Source organism: Dermacentor variabilis, unplaced genomic scaffold, assembly GCF_050947875.1.
Source record: "Dermacentor variabilis isolate Ectoservices unplaced genomic scaffold, ASM5094787v1 scaffold_12, whole genome shotgun sequence".
Classification (NCBI taxonomy): domain Eukaryota; kingdom Metazoa; phylum Arthropoda; class Arachnida; order Ixodida; family Ixodidae; genus Dermacentor; species Dermacentor variabilis.
Window position 1 is genome coordinate 34,458,372 of NW_027460280.1, and position 19,946 is coordinate 34,478,317.

Below are 19,946 nucleotides of genomic sequence, written 5' to 3' on the forward strand. Positions count from 1 at the left end.
TTCCCAGATGTGCATCCACGGCAGCAACAACAGCCATCGCGCATGACCATCCCATTAATGCGTATCTTCAAGTCGACACTTTAAGGATGCATATCAGGCACTTCGCCCGACTTCCATCGCATCATCTCGCCTCCCTTCCTGCCGCTCAACCTCGTTCAGCGTTTAGCAAAATCATTGCCACCAACCATGGAACTTTACCGTCAAACTTCACGCCTGCAGCACGACCATCTCTACCACTCCAGGCTCTTCTTGTTATTCCCGGTATCAAAAAGAAAACGGAGATGTCAACTTTCGCCCTCAAACAAAGCGTGCTTTCATTCCTACATGACAAGCACTGAGGACGTATCCACGTTCACACGGACGGTTCTGTCTCCTCTAAAAGTTCAGCTGGAGCAGTGGTGATTCCCGCAGAGTCTGTCACCCTCAAGTTCAAGACATCTCACATTACATCATCGACGGCTGCAGAACTCGAAGCTATCCGTGCTGCTCTGGAGTTTATTGTTCACAAATCATCACATTCATGGTCCATCTTATGTGGCTCAAAGGCAACTCTCCAGTGTCTGATTTCCTGCAACTAGTCGCAGACATCCGACTACTCCACCATCACGCAGTCAACAAGGGACAAAACATCATCTACCAGTGGATACCGTGTCACTGCGGAATATCGGGAAATGACAGTGCGGATGACGCTGCCCGGTCGGCCCATGATGGTGCCCAGATTATACCCGTACCGCTGTCAAGCACAGATGCAGCAACAAGTCTTCGCTCCCTCGCCCGCGAGCTTACGCAGAATCTGTGGAACACCAGTGAATTCACGAACGCACGTCTCCACAGATTGGATCCACGTCTGCAACTCCGCCTACCACCAGGGTTACGACGAGCGGAAGCAACACTTCTGTGCCGCCTGTGGCTCGGCGTGGCATTCACGAACTCCTATTCATTCCGCATTGGAATGGCCGACAGCCCTACTTGTGACACCTGCGGCTGCGAGGAGACGATTGAGCACCTCCTTTGTGACTGTCCCCGTTACAAAATGCCAAGAAAAGTGCTCGTGACCGCGCTCGAAAAACTAGACAATCGCCCCTTTACAGAGGAAAAAGCTCTAGGACACTGGTCCAGACGGACTTCGGCAATCAAGGCCTTTAGGGCTTTGCTGAAGTTTTTAAGGACATCCGAATTGTGCGACCGCCTTTGAATGTTGTAGCGCGTAGTATCGCGTTACTGCGTGAATTTTCTGGTTTCCATTTTTTTTCTCTTCTTCTTCTTTCTCCTTTTATTCCCTTTACCCCTTTACCCAGCACAGGGTAGCCAGCCGGTACTTACACTGGCTAACCTCCCTGTCTTTCCTCCCCTTTATCTCCTCCTGCTCCTTGAGGTGGAAGTGTCAAGAATGAGGATGCCACCGGGGAAACATTAGACAACGCGTTTTCTTATGCATGAAACGTATGCGGCGCCAGTCAAATAATTTACATACCTTTGTACTCATTCACGTCACGAAAGTGTTACTTAAAGTTATTTCCTGTATTTCTTCACAATTCATGAATTTAATTATGCCGACCAAGAGAAGCTTCATTTTTCTTTCATAAGCTAATCAGCTTTCTTATTTATTCTACTCCTGTCATTCCACTGCCGCGAACAGGATTTCTTTTGTTGCTAGCTTCTCGGGCGTTCTAAGTACGTCACTAGCGCTTGGTTTTGTTTGCCAAAACTCTCTGTTGCGTGAAAGCCCGGAAACAATGATTTTATCGAAGTTTCGTAAGGAGAATGAATAAAAGTCACGCGCGGTATTTGCCAGTGTAGCTGGGTGTGATTGATGGCATCGTCCGTTCATCTCGGCCTTTCGCGGAGCGACACTCCTGTATTGCGCCACGATTAATTGTTGTAGACGGGTCCGGCGGCAGCAAACGATGCCAACCTGCTCCAGTTTCACCTTTATTAAATCGATCCATCCACGCAACTATCCGACACGGGCGATGCGCCGTGTTTTGTCCTCTCTTACCTTTCTTCTTCTACTTCTTGTTTTCTTTTTTTAAACGATGGCACCGACTAGAAGCAAACTTGAAATGTTTGGCAGTGGGCGAGGACGACTCGCGCAGGCGAGGGAGTCGATTTTGGAGAGAGAGAGAAAGAAACGGACAAACGCAACTCTGGAAGGGAGCGACAGGGGGCGGAAGGGAATAGTAGCGAGATATACGGGAGAAGGGCTCGCGTCAAACACGATGAGGCATCGCGGGAGAGGGAGGAAACGTGAGGCAGGGAGGGAGGGGCGAAGAGGAACTCGTGACGTCGTGCGCCGCGCGCGCCCCCGCGGCCGCCTTCAATATGGCGGCCACCGGGCTCGGGCCCGGTGCTTCGACCGGGGCCCCGTCAGAGCCGCCTCCGTCGCCGGCCAGTGGAGTCGGCTTTCGCCGGACGTGCTGCTGCCGTCGCTTTGTCCCCCCATCAGCGATTCGAGGCGCCGCCGGCCGTCGCGGCGCAAAGACAAGTCGTGCTGTGTCCGTCGCTCGACTACCCGCAGGGCACGTGGACTGCAGGTAGAGCCAAGCTTATTATCGTGGCTGGCAATATTCGGAATACGCGGAGGACAATAAAGCAGCGCCCGAAGATCTGCCGCCGCAATTCGCGGCCGGGACAGACGTCGTCGTCCCGATGCCGCCTGCCAACGCCATGTGGTTCCCGTGGCTGCTGTTGCGAGCGGCAGCGACGTTCCTCTTCCTGTCACCGACAGTTCGAGGTGTCACCGTGCTACAACGTGAGTTGGCGCGTGAGTGCGCGCCTTGCCCATCGAATTTTTTTTATCTCATACCTAAAGTTTCGTCGCTAGCGCGCGCATGTTCAGTCAGCCCTGTCAGTGACAAGCTGTACCTTACGACGCTTCCTCAATCGCAAAGTGCAACTCGTCGCTGTCAACTCGCTCCACTGGCTTTGATAGCACACTCACGACACAACAGGGCTGTTTCGTTGTTCCACTCGTCAATGCGTGGTTGCGCGTGGACGCCGCAGCGCGTGCGCGTCGACGGCACCGAGCGGATGCGCACGTGCGCGTTTTCTGGTGGGCGCTGGGCGTTGTGGGCTCAGATCGTGGGAATCTGCTCGGAGACGCGCCAGGTGATGCCGGTGTCCCTAAAATCCCCGAATCTAGGGAAGTAATCGGGAACATTGCCAAGCCGAATCTGCGAGTATTCTTTGGAGGCGGCTGAACTTTACTCGCAATGGGACTGAAACTGGAGCGACGCGCAGAACTGCAGGGTGTCCGCGATACAGTCGGCAACGTGCCTTCAGCTCAGATAGTTCGCTAGCGGTACAGGAAATGCTTCACATTAAATAAGCGATTACGATTACGTAAGTAGCAGCGCACGCACTCAGGAATTTGTTGTAAATTAATGCCTGGAAAAATCATGTTGCACAAAGGGAATATAACCCAATGTGGCGTACTCCCAACGGCCTAATGTTCACCTCTGGGTGGGAAGCTGTCTCCTGGCACTTGTATTCGCTGTAACGGAATAGCTTCTTTATCAGGCAAAGAAAAATATTCTCATGTTTAATTCATGTTTAAGTGCTTGCAGTCATGAACTCTGAAGACGGTGGAAATGAAACAACTTTATCCACCTTTGCCATCCTTTATGACGCAGTAAGAAAGGTCTTTTTTTCCCTCTATTCGTATATGACAAGAAGAAATAGAAAGAAAGAATAAAACTAAACTGAATAATTAGCCCTGTAAAAATCTGCGACCATTGGTAGAAGACTCCCGCACACTTGTGAAAACATTTCAGGGTAGTCTGGAACTGCACATGCACTATTTTACATCCTTCTGCACCATGCACAAGCCCGGACCGAAACTGAGGCTTTCGCGGCGGATTGAATTTTGTGATAAATACAAGTGTTTAACGTTTCAAAGGTGCGCTAAGGCAGACGCCGTATTGGAGTGTTCTGTAATTAACTTGGCACTATGGCGTTCTCTAACTTGCACGTAAACCTAAGCACACGAGCGTTTTCGCATGCCACTGCTATCCGAATTCGGCCATCGCGGCTGGAATTCGAGCCTCGTGCGCAGCAGCAGAATGCCGTAACCAGTGAGCTACAACGTCCTGTACCATGCGAATTCTGTAATTGCACCATAATTTGGACTACTCCAGAGACGGGGAGAGGAGCAGACATTCCGGCTACATTATTTGGCTTTTTTAGAAGTGCTTCACTCACATTGAATGAGTTTTCAAGCGCGTATTTGCACGCGGGTTTTCAATCGGTGGAAACACGAGTGATTTGCTTGAACGTGACTTCCCAGTGTTCTTGTAGTCGTGGGTATGTTGAGACTAGTCGTTGAGCGGAACTATTGTGACCCCTTCTTTTCTAGGATTTCGGTTCGGGATAACTTCGCAGCCTGCGGTCAGGTAGAAAAGTGTCAGACGGACTATAAACTTACGTGTAACCGCGTTGGCTTATCTGTTAACTGCAATGAGACCACATGAATTTGTCAACTTCGATTTTACTTTTGTTGTTTTGTATTAGATAATCGTTGCGTAGTTTGAGATCTCGTTTTCATGCAGCTCATTAAATATATACACGATTGATATGAAGGTGCGAAGAGAAACATTGAATGGTAGAACACCATGTGAAAGCCGCATATTAGCTGCTGAGTTAACGCTTTATGTTTTCACCCCTGAAATACATTTCATATGGCGTCAGGCGGCACGAGACTGACATTCGACCATAACCGACTAAATTCAGCTGCCGCATCACGAAATCTATTTGCCGCTCTGCTTCAGGCTAATCCAAAAACGTGGCCTTTTCATAGTTGCGCTATCCTTGAGCTTGAAATGCGTGCGGCATGACTTATAGCGCAACTTTTGCTCAGGAACGAACGAAAGAAGCGAACCCCGCAATGTCCATCATGTCATTTTCCCTAAGCCTAAGTTTACACCTCCAAATTATTATTTAAGCGCGGGAAATATGTCGAAAATCCCGTAAAATGGCTTCTTGGTGTTCATGAGCGAGTTTTTAGTTGTGGGTAGTTCAGGAAATCATCTGCTATTTTATTAATAACTATAATAATTAATTTTTACCATACCGATATTTTACAGTTTTGTACGAATGTGCTCTCGATGGCAATAAATAAAGGTGAACAAGTCCAAATTTTCCTGGATGTAGAATAGTGTTTGGGTTTTCGGGGTTGAGGTTACAGCCTTACGTCAGGCTGACAGTGGCACCATGTAATGAACACAAAAGATGTGCACGAGTTCTCAGTCGCTTCGTCACACGGGGGGGCGACACGCGGCCAGAAGCAGCTACCATGTTCATTCTCTCATCACTGCAGAAACATCCGATCACTTGTACGGCTTTGCGGCCACAAGCTCATCGTCATTACGTTGTAGTACACAACCAATGTTAATGGTTGCAAGCCAACCGTGCAGTTTTATTGCTACAAAGAAAGCGTTATCATTAGAAGCATTCCAAGACAGAAAATGTCACGGTGTAAATCGAGGCACTAGTTTCGTGCAACGCGCGTGTTGGCCCTGTAGTGGCTGTCGTTACCTGCGCTGCATCAGTATAAACACTGCATAAAATTACTCGTTGCATTGGCCGAAATTAAACACTATAGGAACTGTACGAATCACCCTCAGTTGTACAGCACCTCATTGACCGCTTACAAATGCTGTGCTTCACATAGATTCCAACATATGCATTGAATCTGCATATTTTCCCTCGGAATTTGGGTACAAATCTGTATTCGGCTTTAAAGATGAAAGATTCTTCCAACATACATTTGCTTCCGTTTCGATCACATGCATGTAGGCGCCGTCTCTAGTGAGCAGTTTCATTGGAGGTGCGTGTTCATATCGCTATCATTTCTGTTCTTGTACGGTGCCGGTTTTCTACAATCAAGTAAATTCAGTGCGCATCACAGCTCATTTGATTTCAAGAGCCAGTTTCAAGGTTTCTTCTCCGTGAACAAGGTCGATGTGCACCGTGGCCAAAGGGCCGGGAAAAGTAAACTCGCTCATTGCTAGATACGACGCCTGCCTTCTTTAAGCACCATGCATGACTCATTTATTGGCAGGGCTAACGTCCCAAAGCACAGTTCGCCTCTGAGGGACTCCATAGTGGGGGCTCGAAAATAAATATGACTACTTAAAAGGGGCACTCTTCGTGGCGAGCAATAAATGTGAGCAGGCTGTTCGAATTTTCCGTGATTTGCAACTTTTTTCGGACATTGCAGGGTAAAGATATCGCAACCATTAAGGCATAAAAGTAGACTTAAGTTTAAACTCAAAAGCAAGTTCTGACAGTTTTACTTGTTTATTGACTTAACCGATGGCACTAGAAATGCTGGCACCTTTCGTCGCCATTCACAAATGCGTGACACCAAGGAAAAGCGCAGGCCTTTACACAGAGGCACGGACACACTTGCGCAGCATTCTGAGCGAACTGGAAACTGTCCGAAAGTTGCACGGGGGATTTCCGCCATTAGGGGTGCTGCCTCCATGGAAGAGTTAGAGCAAACTGTTAAAATGAATTAATTTACGATGCCTTACGCATCAGAACCACGAAATGATTATGAGGCAGGCCTTGGTCAGAGACTATGTATTAACGTTAACCACCTGGGTTTCTTTAACGTGCACCTAAATCTGAGTATACGAGCGTTTTTGCATTTCTCCGCCATCAAAACTAGACCACCGCGGCCGGGATCGAATTCGGCCTCGAGCACACCCACGAGCTCAGCACCGCAACGCCATAGCGAGTGGGTTATCGCGATAGGTACAGCAAAAGTCATTTGTTATCTGCACTGTAAAGCATGACAGTGGCCTGGGAAGATGATTCAACTGCGGCCGCAGTAGAAAGCTGGAAATCGCGCCTGCTATGTTCCTCTGTCCATTCTTTCCGTTACGCCGTTGTCAGATCCGCGCTTCATGCTCAACAGATGCTCAACCACATGGCCAAGAAGAACAAAACTGCGCCCACCCTTGACGAACTCGTGCCATTGGGCAGGGGCTAACGAATTCGCTATCGCGCAATTTTGCACGTTGGCAATTTATGCGTTCCTCCTCGAAGATAATAGCGCGACGCGGGCATGTATTTCAGAAGCTACAGCAGGCACTACTGCAGTCAATACCGCATAGTCAAGGTGTCATTGTGGCAAACCTTCTATGGAGACAATGGTGGTGTCCCGCTGTGGCAGCCTGCTGCTGTTGCAGTCTAGGAGTGCAGCGCTGGAGGAATAACGGAAGTCTGTAGCGTGTTTTTTTAAATTATTATTGTTAGTTTTGTATAAGTGTGAACAGGTGCGATAGCTATTGTTGTTGCGTCACATCAAGGTCACAGGTAACATGCAGGGAAATCACGGAGTAGTGCTCGAACGCTACTCAGCCACTGTTCATGCTACAGCAGACGAATGCACTGTGGTTCGTCTTAAATCTAGCCATTTGAACCTACTTTAGTTCTTTTTGTATTGTGTTTTTTTTCTTAGAAGCCGTGAATATTTATGAAAGCTTTTGTGATGACGTAAAGACTTAAATTTAAAAATTATAATTGTCCCTAAACGTCTCTTTCATAATTGGCATTCTTGAAATCAAGACCAATAATACGGTCGCGACAAATGACGACTGGCGCGAGCAGGGGCTCGGCTCTACGCGGTTGTGCTCGGAAATTCTGTGATTGGTCGATTCTAGGAAGGGGTGGGTCTCCGCCAACTGAAGAGGCGACGGAAATGTCGAGCATTGGCCTGACCCATTTTCTAGGAGGAGGCGACCTGAAAACTCTCTCTCTCCTGGCGGAAACCGCCGTTGTGACAGTATTAGGGCAGAGTAGAAAGCGGCGGCGTCAACCAGGCGTAACGCCTTTCATGTTTCTAAACAAGAAATCACAGGCTCCACTTATAGTGTGGTTGAGGCATCTGCATTGGGGCGGAATGTGTTTCTTTTATATTTTAATACTTTATTGCAAAGACAAAAGAGAGAAATATAGATAACCATGGTCGGCTACCCTACGAAAGAGGTAGGTAAAAAAGAGAGAAGGAGAATTATTGTGCTTGCACCGTTCATATCCCGGGATACGTGTATAGGTAGTTACAAGCGCTCGTCCGCTCCGGTTTTCATAAAACGAGTTTTTGATTGGAATGACTGATAGCGCCGACTGTAATGCCTGCGGTGCCGAGGAAACCATAGAACATCTACTGTGCTACTGCCCATCTTTTCAAAACGAAAGACAAGACCTCTGCACAGCTCTCAATCAGCTAGATAGAACACCGTTCACCTTGAAGAAGATCTTGGGACCATGGCCTCACATATCGCAGCTACAAACGGCCACAAAAGCTCTGCTGCGATATTTGAAGGCTACTGGATTGAATCAGCGTCTGTGATCTGGACTGAGTGACCGAACGATATACTCAGTAGACTTTCTTTTCTTCTTTTAATCTTTCCGTCCCCTTTTCCCTTTCCCCAGTGTAGGGTAGCCAACCGGGCTCAGTCCTGGTTAACCTCCCTATCTTTCCTTTATCATTTGCTCTCTCTCTCTCTTTGGTATCCTTTGCTGCTGAAATCTGTGTCTTCGAGCTTCCAACCACTTCGCCGTTTCTCTGATTTCGCTGCCAGCAACCGTCACCAGCCCGTTTCCTATGGAAGGCAAGCCCAGCGCGCGTCCTCCTAACGCAGTCGCGTCCTCGGCGTCCGCTTCCGCTTTACGACGACGAAAGCAGCACCGACAACGACGACGTCATGATCTACTCCGTTGACAGTGATTAACCTTCTTACGACAACTTGAAAGGCTGTGCTGAGCAGCACGGTGAAGAGAAGAATGCCCAGCGTGTCATCCCGTTCGAGTAAGTCTATGCGAACCCCTGAGCCATTCCCCATCCTTTTCGTGCCTGTAGTCGGTAAGCAGCATCAGGCACCTCAACGGGCAAAATGTACCTATGCATCCCGAGGCGCTGGCGCGAAATGAAGTAAAGGACATCAAAGTCAAGACCAGAAGGACTATATTAGCCATATACATGCAGCCGCGTTGGAGACCATGCGCCAGATCACTGACCTCAGTGGTACACAAGCCCGCTCCGATGTTCCGCCAGGTAAGCAGGCATGCACCGGTGTTATCTATACGACATTAATGAGGCCATTTCAAATTCAGAGCTGTCTGTACTTATTAAGTCATCTACAAAAGGAGCTGTTGCCAAACACGTTTCTCGCATCCGCAAGACACGTTGTGTGAAGGCGATATTCAACGGTGAATCGCTTCGGTCACACGTCAATGTATCCATTTTCGGCACACAGTTCGTCCGTTCACACCAAGACCACTCCAGTGCAGAAAATGCATGAAACTTGAACATGTGAGCAGTGTGTGCACAAACGCGAGGGCGTGTCCCCGCTGCAAAACCACTGCTCCGAAAGGTCCTGTTTTCGTCTTCATGATGTCCCTTCCAAGCAACATCCCCACATTTATAAACAACATGAACCAAACTGCCATTCTGGTGAACTCAGTGAACTCTGGTGTCAATGTGCACCTATGTCTAACGCAGCACCCTCAATGTTTCCTCCACTCTTTCTCTCGTTTTATCCCGTATCCGCCGTCTCCCTGTGTGGGGTAGCAAACCTCCCTGCCTTTTTCTTGTCTATCTTTCTCTTCCCGAGCAGCTGAGAAGAAAGAGCGGGAAAACGTAAAGCCATGCAGGCAGGCGTGTCTGCTAAGGAAGCCTGGAAACTTGACCTACAGTGTCCCTCAGACGACGGGGTATAGCTTGGAATTCTGAGCTTACTCATAATAGGCTATTTGTTACTCGTCACAGAAGAGTGCGAAGGCGTTTCGCGCTGGTGTGCCATAGTAGAGAAGTAAAGGATATCGGTACGACGAGCCGAACATAACATGGAAGACTTATTACCGCGCTGCCAACACCATGCGCTGTTTTAATACGATAGTATTATAAGGATTCTTGAAGGGTGCTCGGAGTTAATTGTCGGTTATATACGAAAACTGGTGGGAGAGAGCCAAGGTACGTGGAGGCCGAGAGAAAAAGAAATAGGTTGAGAGGTGAGAGAAAACGGTCAAATGAGCAAGAGGTGAGATCAGGCGATTACGTCCACGTCACATGACAGCTTGGTGTCATGCTTTTAGGTAGTTAAGTGTTGCCGATAGCGTCGCTAAATGTGCCATCTTCGCAAGAAGGCGGTCATGTCTGAATAAGAGGCGGCGGCTGCTGCGGCAAAGAGATGGTGTCATCAGGCTGGCGGAGCATGCACTGAAACCTCGGGCTTCCCAAAACGCCCGAGCAACAAGTCGTTTGCTTGCGAGTGCTCTGGAGCAGCACGAAACTAGGATCGAAGCGTTACGGGACGCGAAGAGGCAGTGAAATCAAAGGACAAGTAACCTTCCTTTCGCAGCTTGTGTCTCTCACACAAATTAACTCAATCAAAGTATTGTGGCAAAGCGACTTCAGCCGCGCCTTCTTTGTGTGTAGTTCTCATGAAAGTCGTTGTTATTCATAAAGTTTACTGAAAAAAAAAAAAACAGGCTCAAATACATGCTCTAATAGTGGTTGGTCAGCGGAGCTGTTGTATCATCTGATGCGATAGACCAATCTGACATAGCCTTGAACTTAGTCCGGCCAAGCCAAAGCGCGACGCCGATGTGCATATTGACGTTGCTGTTCCTTTAGCTCATCCCATTCGCGCTGCTCTTCGGGCGTCCTAACTGCGCGTGGCTTGCTTTCAGCAGGAACCGCTGCGTCCTACCTAGTCTGAGCGCAATGCCGTTGTGCACATTTATTTACTTTAATTATACATACCGCAGCTCAATTGGGCTATCGCAGGAGTGACGCTGCTATGCGCATCGCGGCTCATCGTGTTCCCGCTGCTCTTCGGGAGCCCTATAACTATGCGTGGCCTTTCCATAGCGATATCAGAACACAAATAAGATCAGTTACTAGGCCGATTCTTCTTTTACATATGAAAGTGTAGTAACGTCACTCCCTGCTTCGTATGCTACAGTAGGCGCTTCGCGGCAACTGCAGTTTATGCAACCGAAATCTTTAGCGGGGAACGTTTGCGGCGAACGCTGTGCACGAAGACGAGCTTTATGGTTCTTTTTTTTTCTTTGTCTCGCACGGTCGGTGCCGCCGCTGCTGTGGTGATGATTACGATGATGATGGTGATGATAATTTATTCGCATTCCCTTTCTAACAAAAATAGTCACCTAGCCTGCTTGAGTTACTCAGGTATGCTATACATGCTTCTCATTCTAGCACTTTGTTTACATCTCTTTAATCCTTTTTTTCTTCTTCAAAACTTCTGTACTTCCCTTGTGCCGCTACTTATGCCTGTACCGGATCCGGTCGAATCAATCGATCCGCGCCCGCTTTCGTGGATGCGCGGAGGTGAGCGCCATCTGGTACTGCTGCAAGGAACCCAGCAGCGCACGCGTCTCGCGCCTGGCGCTGTGATTGGTTGAGTGCTCGCCCAAGGACACGACAAATGCATTGGTGGGTAGAGATACACAGCTTCGCTGCAAAATAATTCTCGCAGGAAAACACTCGGGGAAAATAATATGAAAGAAATCTGCATGACAGCCTCATAGAAAGTGTTTCACAGCGTGTTTCATGACATATGTGAAGTTCATTCAGTGCGAATGTCTGACGGGAGATCACTGATCATAGAATCCTCCCACTGCTATCGCCTAACACCACGCCTACATTGGTGAGCCTTCTGCCGCTAGCTACGCTTACCAGTTCCTCTGCGCGTGCTTTTTAAATCGTGTCATTTGAATAAGCGACACGTGGGGTGCACAGTCCTTAAGTATCCGCACTGACGGCTGTGTGACGATTAAATGTTAATTACTCGTATGGCGCACGTTAATTTAATAAGCCCTAAAAATCATCAAGTGTGGTTCTTCACTGTATAGCTTACCAACGTGAACAATTAGGTGCGGCGAGGTCATTACCTTGCGGAAAGGTTGCAGTTTAATTTTTAGCAAGCCGATCCGTTTCAAAGTCTGTTAAAAGTGCGGCATAGCTATCAGTTTAATATAACTACATCTATTCGTGTATAGGCGTAGTGCCTTGCAAACGGATTAATGGAAACAGGTGGTCATTTGAGAGCGTTGTATATACTGTCATCCTCGTGATTTTCTGCGATGTTTTTGCTGACACTTTACTAGCACACGCTTTTTTTTTTTTCGGCATGAGTTCTTCTAATGCTCTGTTCGCAGCATTCGTCACTTGCCTCACATCTTATTTTATTACTTTTCTAGCTATCGATAATTATTTAATTAGGCGTCTTAAAAGAAAAAAAAACAGCGAGAACGATGTGGGGATTGTGCCAAGCAGGCACGCTATAACGACGTCCGAAGCATATAAACGTCCATTTTAGATCGCAGTAGAACTATCGTGACCTTTTTATTCATAATCCAGCTTCTTTACTGATCTTTTATTAGGGGCTCGGAAGCGGTATACCCTCGTTTTTATTAGAAAAATATTAGCGCAATGTGTCAAAACAGTATTCGCAGGTTCAACTGTAAGGGTTGGTATTTACTCGACAGTAAAGCTCGCGATAACGTGGCGACGGAATTATAACGATTACTGAAAATACACGTAGAAAGGTAAGCCTATAGAGCAAGTTAGCATAACGCATCACAGCCGTAAAACCGTTTCGTCGAAGGCACACCGTTACAGAGAGTGCTCCGTGGAATCGATAGTGCCAGAGCGGCCATTAAATATTTCCGGCTCACACGTAACTGACCAACTAGCCGATAGAACTGTCTAGTAAACGAATACCTAGGCAGCGTCACAGCGCGAAGAACAGCGCTCTCCGCATTCTCGGCAACTCGCGCCGACTTCCTTCAGCGGTGCCCGGGAATATCGTGGCACGCGGGTCGCTTTTGTCGCATACCGTCTTCATGGCGACGCGGTCGTTGCCGGAGGAACGCGGACAATCCCGGCGCATTGCACGCGGCAAAGTTATGGGATTCATTTCGTGACGCCGGCGCAGTAAACTACTTTGAGCGGGCGCGCTCGCGCAGGCGTGTTCGTGCGTCGGTGCGCGCGGAGCGGAACGTGGGCTGTACGGTCGTATTAAACGATCGCACAGTAAATAGAATGCATCGTTCCGGCGCGTTTCGCAACCGGCGATACGCGCCCCAATGACTGAACGCAACAACGTTCTCAGAAATGCGGGCGTTTGCGAGCCGCAGGCACACACACCAAAGACTGTCGCTGGAAGCAGTTTGCAACGGGGACGTGAGTCGACGCGGCAGCCACTGGCTACCAGCGGCGGGTTTATGGCGCTACAACAATTTGTAGGAACAGCTTCACGTGCGCGAACTGAAATTGCATGCATACAAGCGTAACGTGGCAAAATGCCCAGATAGGCGTGGCGGGAACTTAATGAGAGATGCCGAGCAGTCCTAAAGAAGGCGGAACGAGGGGGATCACGTGATCATTGCTGTTAACTACCCTCCGTGGATGGAAGCGAAGGCGCGGAATAGGGATAGGTGAATTCACCAAGGATGTATGTAGTACCTTGTGGGATGGTCAGCGCCAGCGTTCGTTGCGTTTCTTGGCAGCTTAACGCTGGTTTGGCGCACACGGAATCTGGGTGTGGATCATGCCTGCTGATCAACAAACGCCTCCAGAACGTCGTATATCGAGTCGCAAAAGGCAGCAAAGTGTAGATCTCAACCAGACAAGAAGTGAGAAGTAGTCAGAGTGAAAGCAAAAGTAAAGGTACTGGCGTAATTAGCACTGATATAGTCGAAATTTAATGACATTGCACCATAAACTCAGTATCTCCGGGATCTACCCACCTGGCTTCTGGTCAAAGAAGAAAAGAAAGGCGTGTCAACCAAAGTCGACGCGAAAGAAGACAACGTCGACGTACATACACGTAAAAAAAAATAAAAAGAAAAGCGAATGAAAGAAATTCAAGCAGAAACTCCTCTGGGAGTTGTATAAGTATGCGTAAACATTGTGCCGCTTGCTTATCTCCACGCAGCCCCGAGTCATTATCAATGTTATGAAACTTGATCCGACCAGTATAAACCCTCTTCAACCGTTATCGGTCATTATCAAACATATCGCACTAGATCTGACCCTTATGAAACCTTATCGGTTATCAACTTATCGGACTCGATCCGAGCCTTATCAACCCTTATCGGTCTGTATCAACCTTATCGCAAACGACCCGATTCTTCTGAACCCTGAACTGTCTTTATCTACCTTATGGAACATGATCCGGCCGTTGTCAACTTTTATAGGTCCTTATCAAACTTATCGGACTTGACCGACCCTTATCAACCCTTATCGGTGCTTAGTAACCTTATCATAATTGATCCGATCAATATAAGCCCTTATCGTTATTTAGCACCTTATCCATCCGCGTCGAACCACTACCGGCCGTGCTGACACCCATATAACCCCTCATCACTCCTTATCAACTCACTGACTGATTGTCTGTCTATGTTGCGCGGCGTGAAGCACATGAGCCCACAGAGATCAGTGGCATTTCCGTCGGTAAAGGAACCTTCCAACGGAGGCGCATCCCACGACCACTAAAACGCAGCCTCAATGTGGCCTCCTTGGCATTAAATTTTCGCGAAATCGTAATTTTTCTGATGTTTACAGTGCTCCAAGATGTATACATGTGATTCCAGAGGTGGCTTTAATTCCACCGTCACCAAATCTTTCAACAAAGCCTTCATAGAAACGGTTCTGCTTTGACATTTCTTTTCTACCATAGGTACTACACAGTCATATGGTTCCTATGTATATTCACCTTCTGCAAGTGTGGCTGTTCAGGCCAGTGGGTAAGACACTCGGCTTCTGAGCGTGGGGTCGTCTATAGGTGCGAAACCCACCACCACCAACGCTTTTCCTTTAAAATATCTTGTTTTATACATTATTTTCTGCTTAGCGATTCGTTTTACGCGACGGACGGACTCACAGGTTTCCTCGTTGGGTAGGCATACGAATGCTTACGCATTTAAAACTTGATATCAATAAAAGAAATAGGGGTCAGAAAACAATGTAAGGTCTGGCAATAGAACTAAGAACGTAATGCAAGAATATAAGGCAGTTATGCAACACTGCATAATATTTAATGCCCAACTTTTAGTAGATATAAATACATATACCATGTGCTTCTACTTCCTCTTCCTTCACGGAGACTTCGGTTGACACGCTTTGTTTTGCTCCCAGAACATTCTACACTATACGGGCTGCGATGACAACGTACTTTGTCGTTCCTCAAACTATCAATCCTGAAAAAGAGCTACCGTGATCTTGTATGCTCAGGTAATTGGCGCAAGGCAAAAAAATACGCTTTCAGAATAAGACGGTGTTTCATCACACGTCAATACTCCGCAACGAGAAGCAGTAGAACATCTTGAAGGGGCAGCGCAAGACGACGAAGACAGCAGGCAGGAACACACAGGACAGCGCTGAACTCACAACTAACTTTATTCGAAGGCATACACAAACTTGTACACTGTCTTATGTACACTTATGTGCACTTATGTAAACTTATGTACACAGGACAGCACTATCCTGTGTGTTCCTGCCTTCTGTCTTCGTCGTCTTGCGCTGCCCTTTCATGATGTTCAACCAACACCAACTCGCCCAAATGTCGATCCTTCTAGAGGAGCAGGAGCGCATGCACTGGAGCAAGTGAGCATGCATCGTCGCACAGTCACGTATCTCGCTGTGCTAAAGCGTTGCAGTGAAACAAACACGAGAACAGTGGCAATTTTTTCGAGGACCCAGACATAAAATTTCCGTTAGTGTGGTACAAAGTAGCAATCCCTTACATTTCACGTTGAAATCGGAGCACGCATGAATTCGGAGAGATGAAATCTGCTACACACTACTGCGCTAATTACAACTTTGGAAATGTAATAAAAAGTATGCATCGGGAAATATTGTCGCGTGTAGTTTCCTTTTCCTTCTACCTTTTCTTAATATAGCATTCTTGTGGAAATCATTTGTTCTTCATTTAGGCTTTATCAGCTTGAGCTGTAGCAAGAGACCAATCTGCTCATTTCATTCCTGCTTACCTCGACTGTGGCGCTCCAACAACAACAAAAAAATAATAACGAAGTAGTATTTCATGTAGTGCACCGCTACATTGCACTTGTATGAATATAAAAGGTATGCATTCTTCTTTCTTTTCGTTTGTTATAAATACTTCTCATTCCTACTTCAACTGATATCCGGTCTGATCTGGCCATTTCGAGCGCAGAAATTAAGCCAGCGGAAACAATACACAGCAGAACGAAGATACAAATCAAAAAGCTGAATATAATTTATTCCTCTCAAAACAAACGAGTCCCAGTGAGGTCATCTGTCAGCACTCGCCTTTACTTTATAACCACGCTGCTACCGCATACAGTTACGTATCACAATCGATTTTCCTTTTCTTGTCCTTACGAAATGTCCTTGCACTCCATCCTCGGCATACAATAAGGAAAGCGATAACGTAACTGCGAAATAATAGGTTGTGCAGTCGATCGACTCTTTAACAGTACCACGCGAACGGCGACTGGCCGGCCGGTCAATGCCTTTTAACTACGGGAAGCGACGAGATCAGCAAGAGTAGCGCTTGCGCACGAAGTTCACTGGAAGCCGTTATCTCCGATAAGCCTGGGAGCTTACACCGAGTTACTCGTGCCACGGACTGGGTCGTGCTAGTGGAAAGAGCCTAGGAGACGAAACTTGGGATCCCAATGAACTTGGTGCGCATGTGCTACAAATGCTGGTCTCGTCGCTTCACGCTGCTAGAAGGCGCTGACCGGCCGGTCAATCGACGCTCGCGCGGTATTGTAAAAGAGTCGGTGGACTGTACGCTCTTAATTGTTTGCCCTCTTTCGGGCTTATCTTGTCTCACGACGATAATCGTCATCTGATTTGCTTGCGTTTCCTTTCTCGCAAAGTGTGTGCTCGCTACTTTCCTGCCGAGAATGCTATGTCACGATGATAACGTGCACAACGCTCGTGACCTGGAAGTAGCAGTCTCGCAGCATTAAAGAAAGGAAATGCGGGCAAGATAGGTGACGATTATTCTTATGGGACAAGATAAGCCCCGAAAGAAGGGTGCAGACTTTTCTGAGAGAGCAGTTTTTGTACCTTGTGTCAAATGCTTATGACTACCGGCAGCCCAAGCCGGTAAAATGGGCTGGATATAACGATTGAGATCACCAGGAAAGGCCGTCGTAAGGCATTGCATAAATCCATGTTGTCAACTGCAGCACAAACAGATAAACTAGCGATGGTTGTAGCAGGTGCCAAACCAGTGCCAAACAAGTGAAAGTGAAAGAATCCGTTGACTAAATGGCTTATTTTATTTTCTTTATCTTTCTTATTTGACAAGTTGCCACAATTCAAAAATTGGTGCGCTAACGATCTTTGTAACGATTTGGATGCTGCTAACAATGTGTTTTTGCTTTTGCTGTTGGAGCATCCAGTGCAGTCAACCACTAGTCATGTTTATGATGTTTAATGCGTGCGGCCATATACTATCTGTGCTGTGCAGGCCTCTGGACATGCGTGTGTATAAGTTCCGTTCGCCGGGGCAGATTGCTGCGAACAAGCTACTGCTATCAAAGTTAATCTGCAGGCTGTCGCTGCAAGTGAGGCGAAAAATTTCACCGACGATTACGACACTCCCTAATGCAAAATTGAGCGCAGCTGTATACGTGTTTTTATTGCGCGATATATTGGCTGGCGCGGCCAATCTGTCTCTCTTGCGGCACGTTGCAAACGAGCAAAGTGTGGCGCGACTGCCTCGCTGATCGGGGAGAACGCAAGAGGCAGCACGCGGTTGAAGCGTGGGCGCGATTTACAGCAGCCGGCGCAGACAGACCGCCGCTCATGCAGCGCTTTGTTTTGACGCACTCGCCAATGCCTTATCGATGGCGCCATGGGTGAACCATAGAGAAAGAAATTTCAACAAGAGCGGACACTCCCATAGAGCCCAGCGGCCGAATTGACTGTAGCACACTAAGCGGATGGTATTAACACCTTCCGGTTTCAGTTCTGGGCGCGCGCGTTTTGAACACCAGTTGTTACACGCCGCGCCGGCTCTGCTGAACGGCGCGGCATTTATTTTTTATTTTTTTCGCTTCTGGTGAACCCCGCGCGGCCTTGGCGTGGAATAGTTTCATTATTTAGTAAAAATTATTGCGAATGACCTTTACAAGATTCCGCCGAATCTGTCAGATGCAATTTCATAAAGAAAACGCAAGACGTCTTCTGAAATGATGAAATGTTTATTTTGCTCGATATAAATGCTCGTTCCGGGCTTCTTCTGCATTCATCCAAAGTTGTGGTACCAAGGGCGCGATCGGAGATATTTTGTTCGATACGCGTTCTGTTCAGTTGCTGCAACGTCGGAAAGTTGCAGTATGCAAAATTTGTGACAGCGGGGCGGAGAGAGCAGCCAATCAGGAAGCGGTGACCTCCCCGGAAGTTTACTTCCGTCGTTTGTCGTCTGCTTGCAAACAGTATACTCCAAAACCAAATGTTTCTCGTCTTCCAAATGAATGAAATCTTTATCTAAAAAAATATATTTTTTCTTCTCAAGCCCAAGCACGTTTTCAAATAGTAGTACGTGTGACTACTGCAATTTATAACTATTAGGTTCTTTGCGTCGTCCCTAGGTGGTGTCGCGCACAGCGAGAAGAAAAACGAAAACAAAAAAACGACGGGAAGCGTGGCGCACTTTTCAAGAGGCAGCGACAACATTCCAGTGGCTCGCTGGCACCGATGATGTTGTCGATTTTTCTGTACAACCAACGAATTATTTGTTTCGAGAAACAAAAGCGACGCTGGAATTCACTTTCTGCCATTTCTTCAAACGCGTTTCGCACCGCCACCCGCTCTCCTCCTTCCTCTAGAAACGCCAGCGCAACAACCTAAGTTCCCAACGGAAGCGCCATTTTCTCGAATTAAACTATGGATTGGATTCAAACGTGCCATTCCACAGCCGAAAAGGCCACCTGTTGGATCCAATCCAATCCACCAGACGCGCCATGCGAAGCCGTATGATCGCTCCAAACTTCCCAGCTCCCGTCGGGTTCGGCGCCTAGCAGACGAAATGCTCGGTGGGAGGATGATTGACAGGAGCGTGTCGTCATTTTGACGTCACCAAAAACGTGGCCGCGCCCCGGGGCATGCGACGTCGGCGCGGTGTACGCCAATCGCGCGCGCCGGTAACCGAACGAACGCGCCGAACAACCATCTCCGATCGCACCCCAGGTAAGCAGCAGTCGTTGCCGTACGAAGCTCCGCCGGATGCCATCAGCTGAAAGAAAGTAAATTACAAGCATGTATCATTTTGGTATATTGACCTAACAGTAGTATTGCGTGTAGAGGCGAAATGTGCGTGAGTGGTGAATGAGCGGCATTACAGATAAATTCACTTTTACGGACATTTCGCCGCAAGGACTATCCGATTTTCAAGCATCCCCCCCCTTCCCGGGCATTATTTCCTGCACTCTAATAGCACAAATACACGGGCGACTGCGCGTTTCCAAAACAACTTGGCCTCAGTCGACGCGATGGTACGCCAAGTACACAGAGGTGGCTACAACACAGGCTCAGCCAGACCATGTTACACGCTCGCAGAATGCCTTCTAGTCGCACTCAAGACATATTCGTGGGTGCAAAGCCTGTTCTCAGTCGCTCATAATACATAAATGTCAAGTTCTTGAGCTCCTCCGTGTTATCTTTTACACGTCCTGCCGGCGCAAGCAACACACCCGTGTTATCACTCTCGGCAATCACTCGTCGCGTTTTCGACAAGCGTGAGTACCGAAATAAGGTATATGTTGTTGCAAGGCTATAAAATGCGTCACAAACTTGTCCCACTAAAATTCAGTACACGCAAAACTAACTCACTATGGCCGGCTTGCTTTTTTTTGCTAACAGCTTCACAAGCCCAGGCGCGGCGAGTATGCCTCAAAATATCCCAAACAGT

At 47.8% G+C, this 19,946-nt stretch overlaps 1 protein-coding gene across 1 annotated transcript in view; it reads left to right on the forward strand.

Annotated features, from left to right (window-relative positions):
* Positions 1-2,400: 2,400 nt before the first annotated feature.
* The window catches only part of LOC142566232 (cell adhesion molecule Dscam1-like), a 706,104-nt gene continuing 688,558 nt past the window's right edge, over positions 2,401-19,946 (forward strand). Inside the window, exon 1 of the mRNA XM_075677073.1 lies at positions 2,401-2,752. Coding sequence (XP_075533188.1) covers positions 2,650-2,752 — 103 coding nt within the window. The 5' untranslated portion in view covers positions 2,401-2,649. The remainder of the gene's footprint in view (positions 2,753-19,946) is intronic.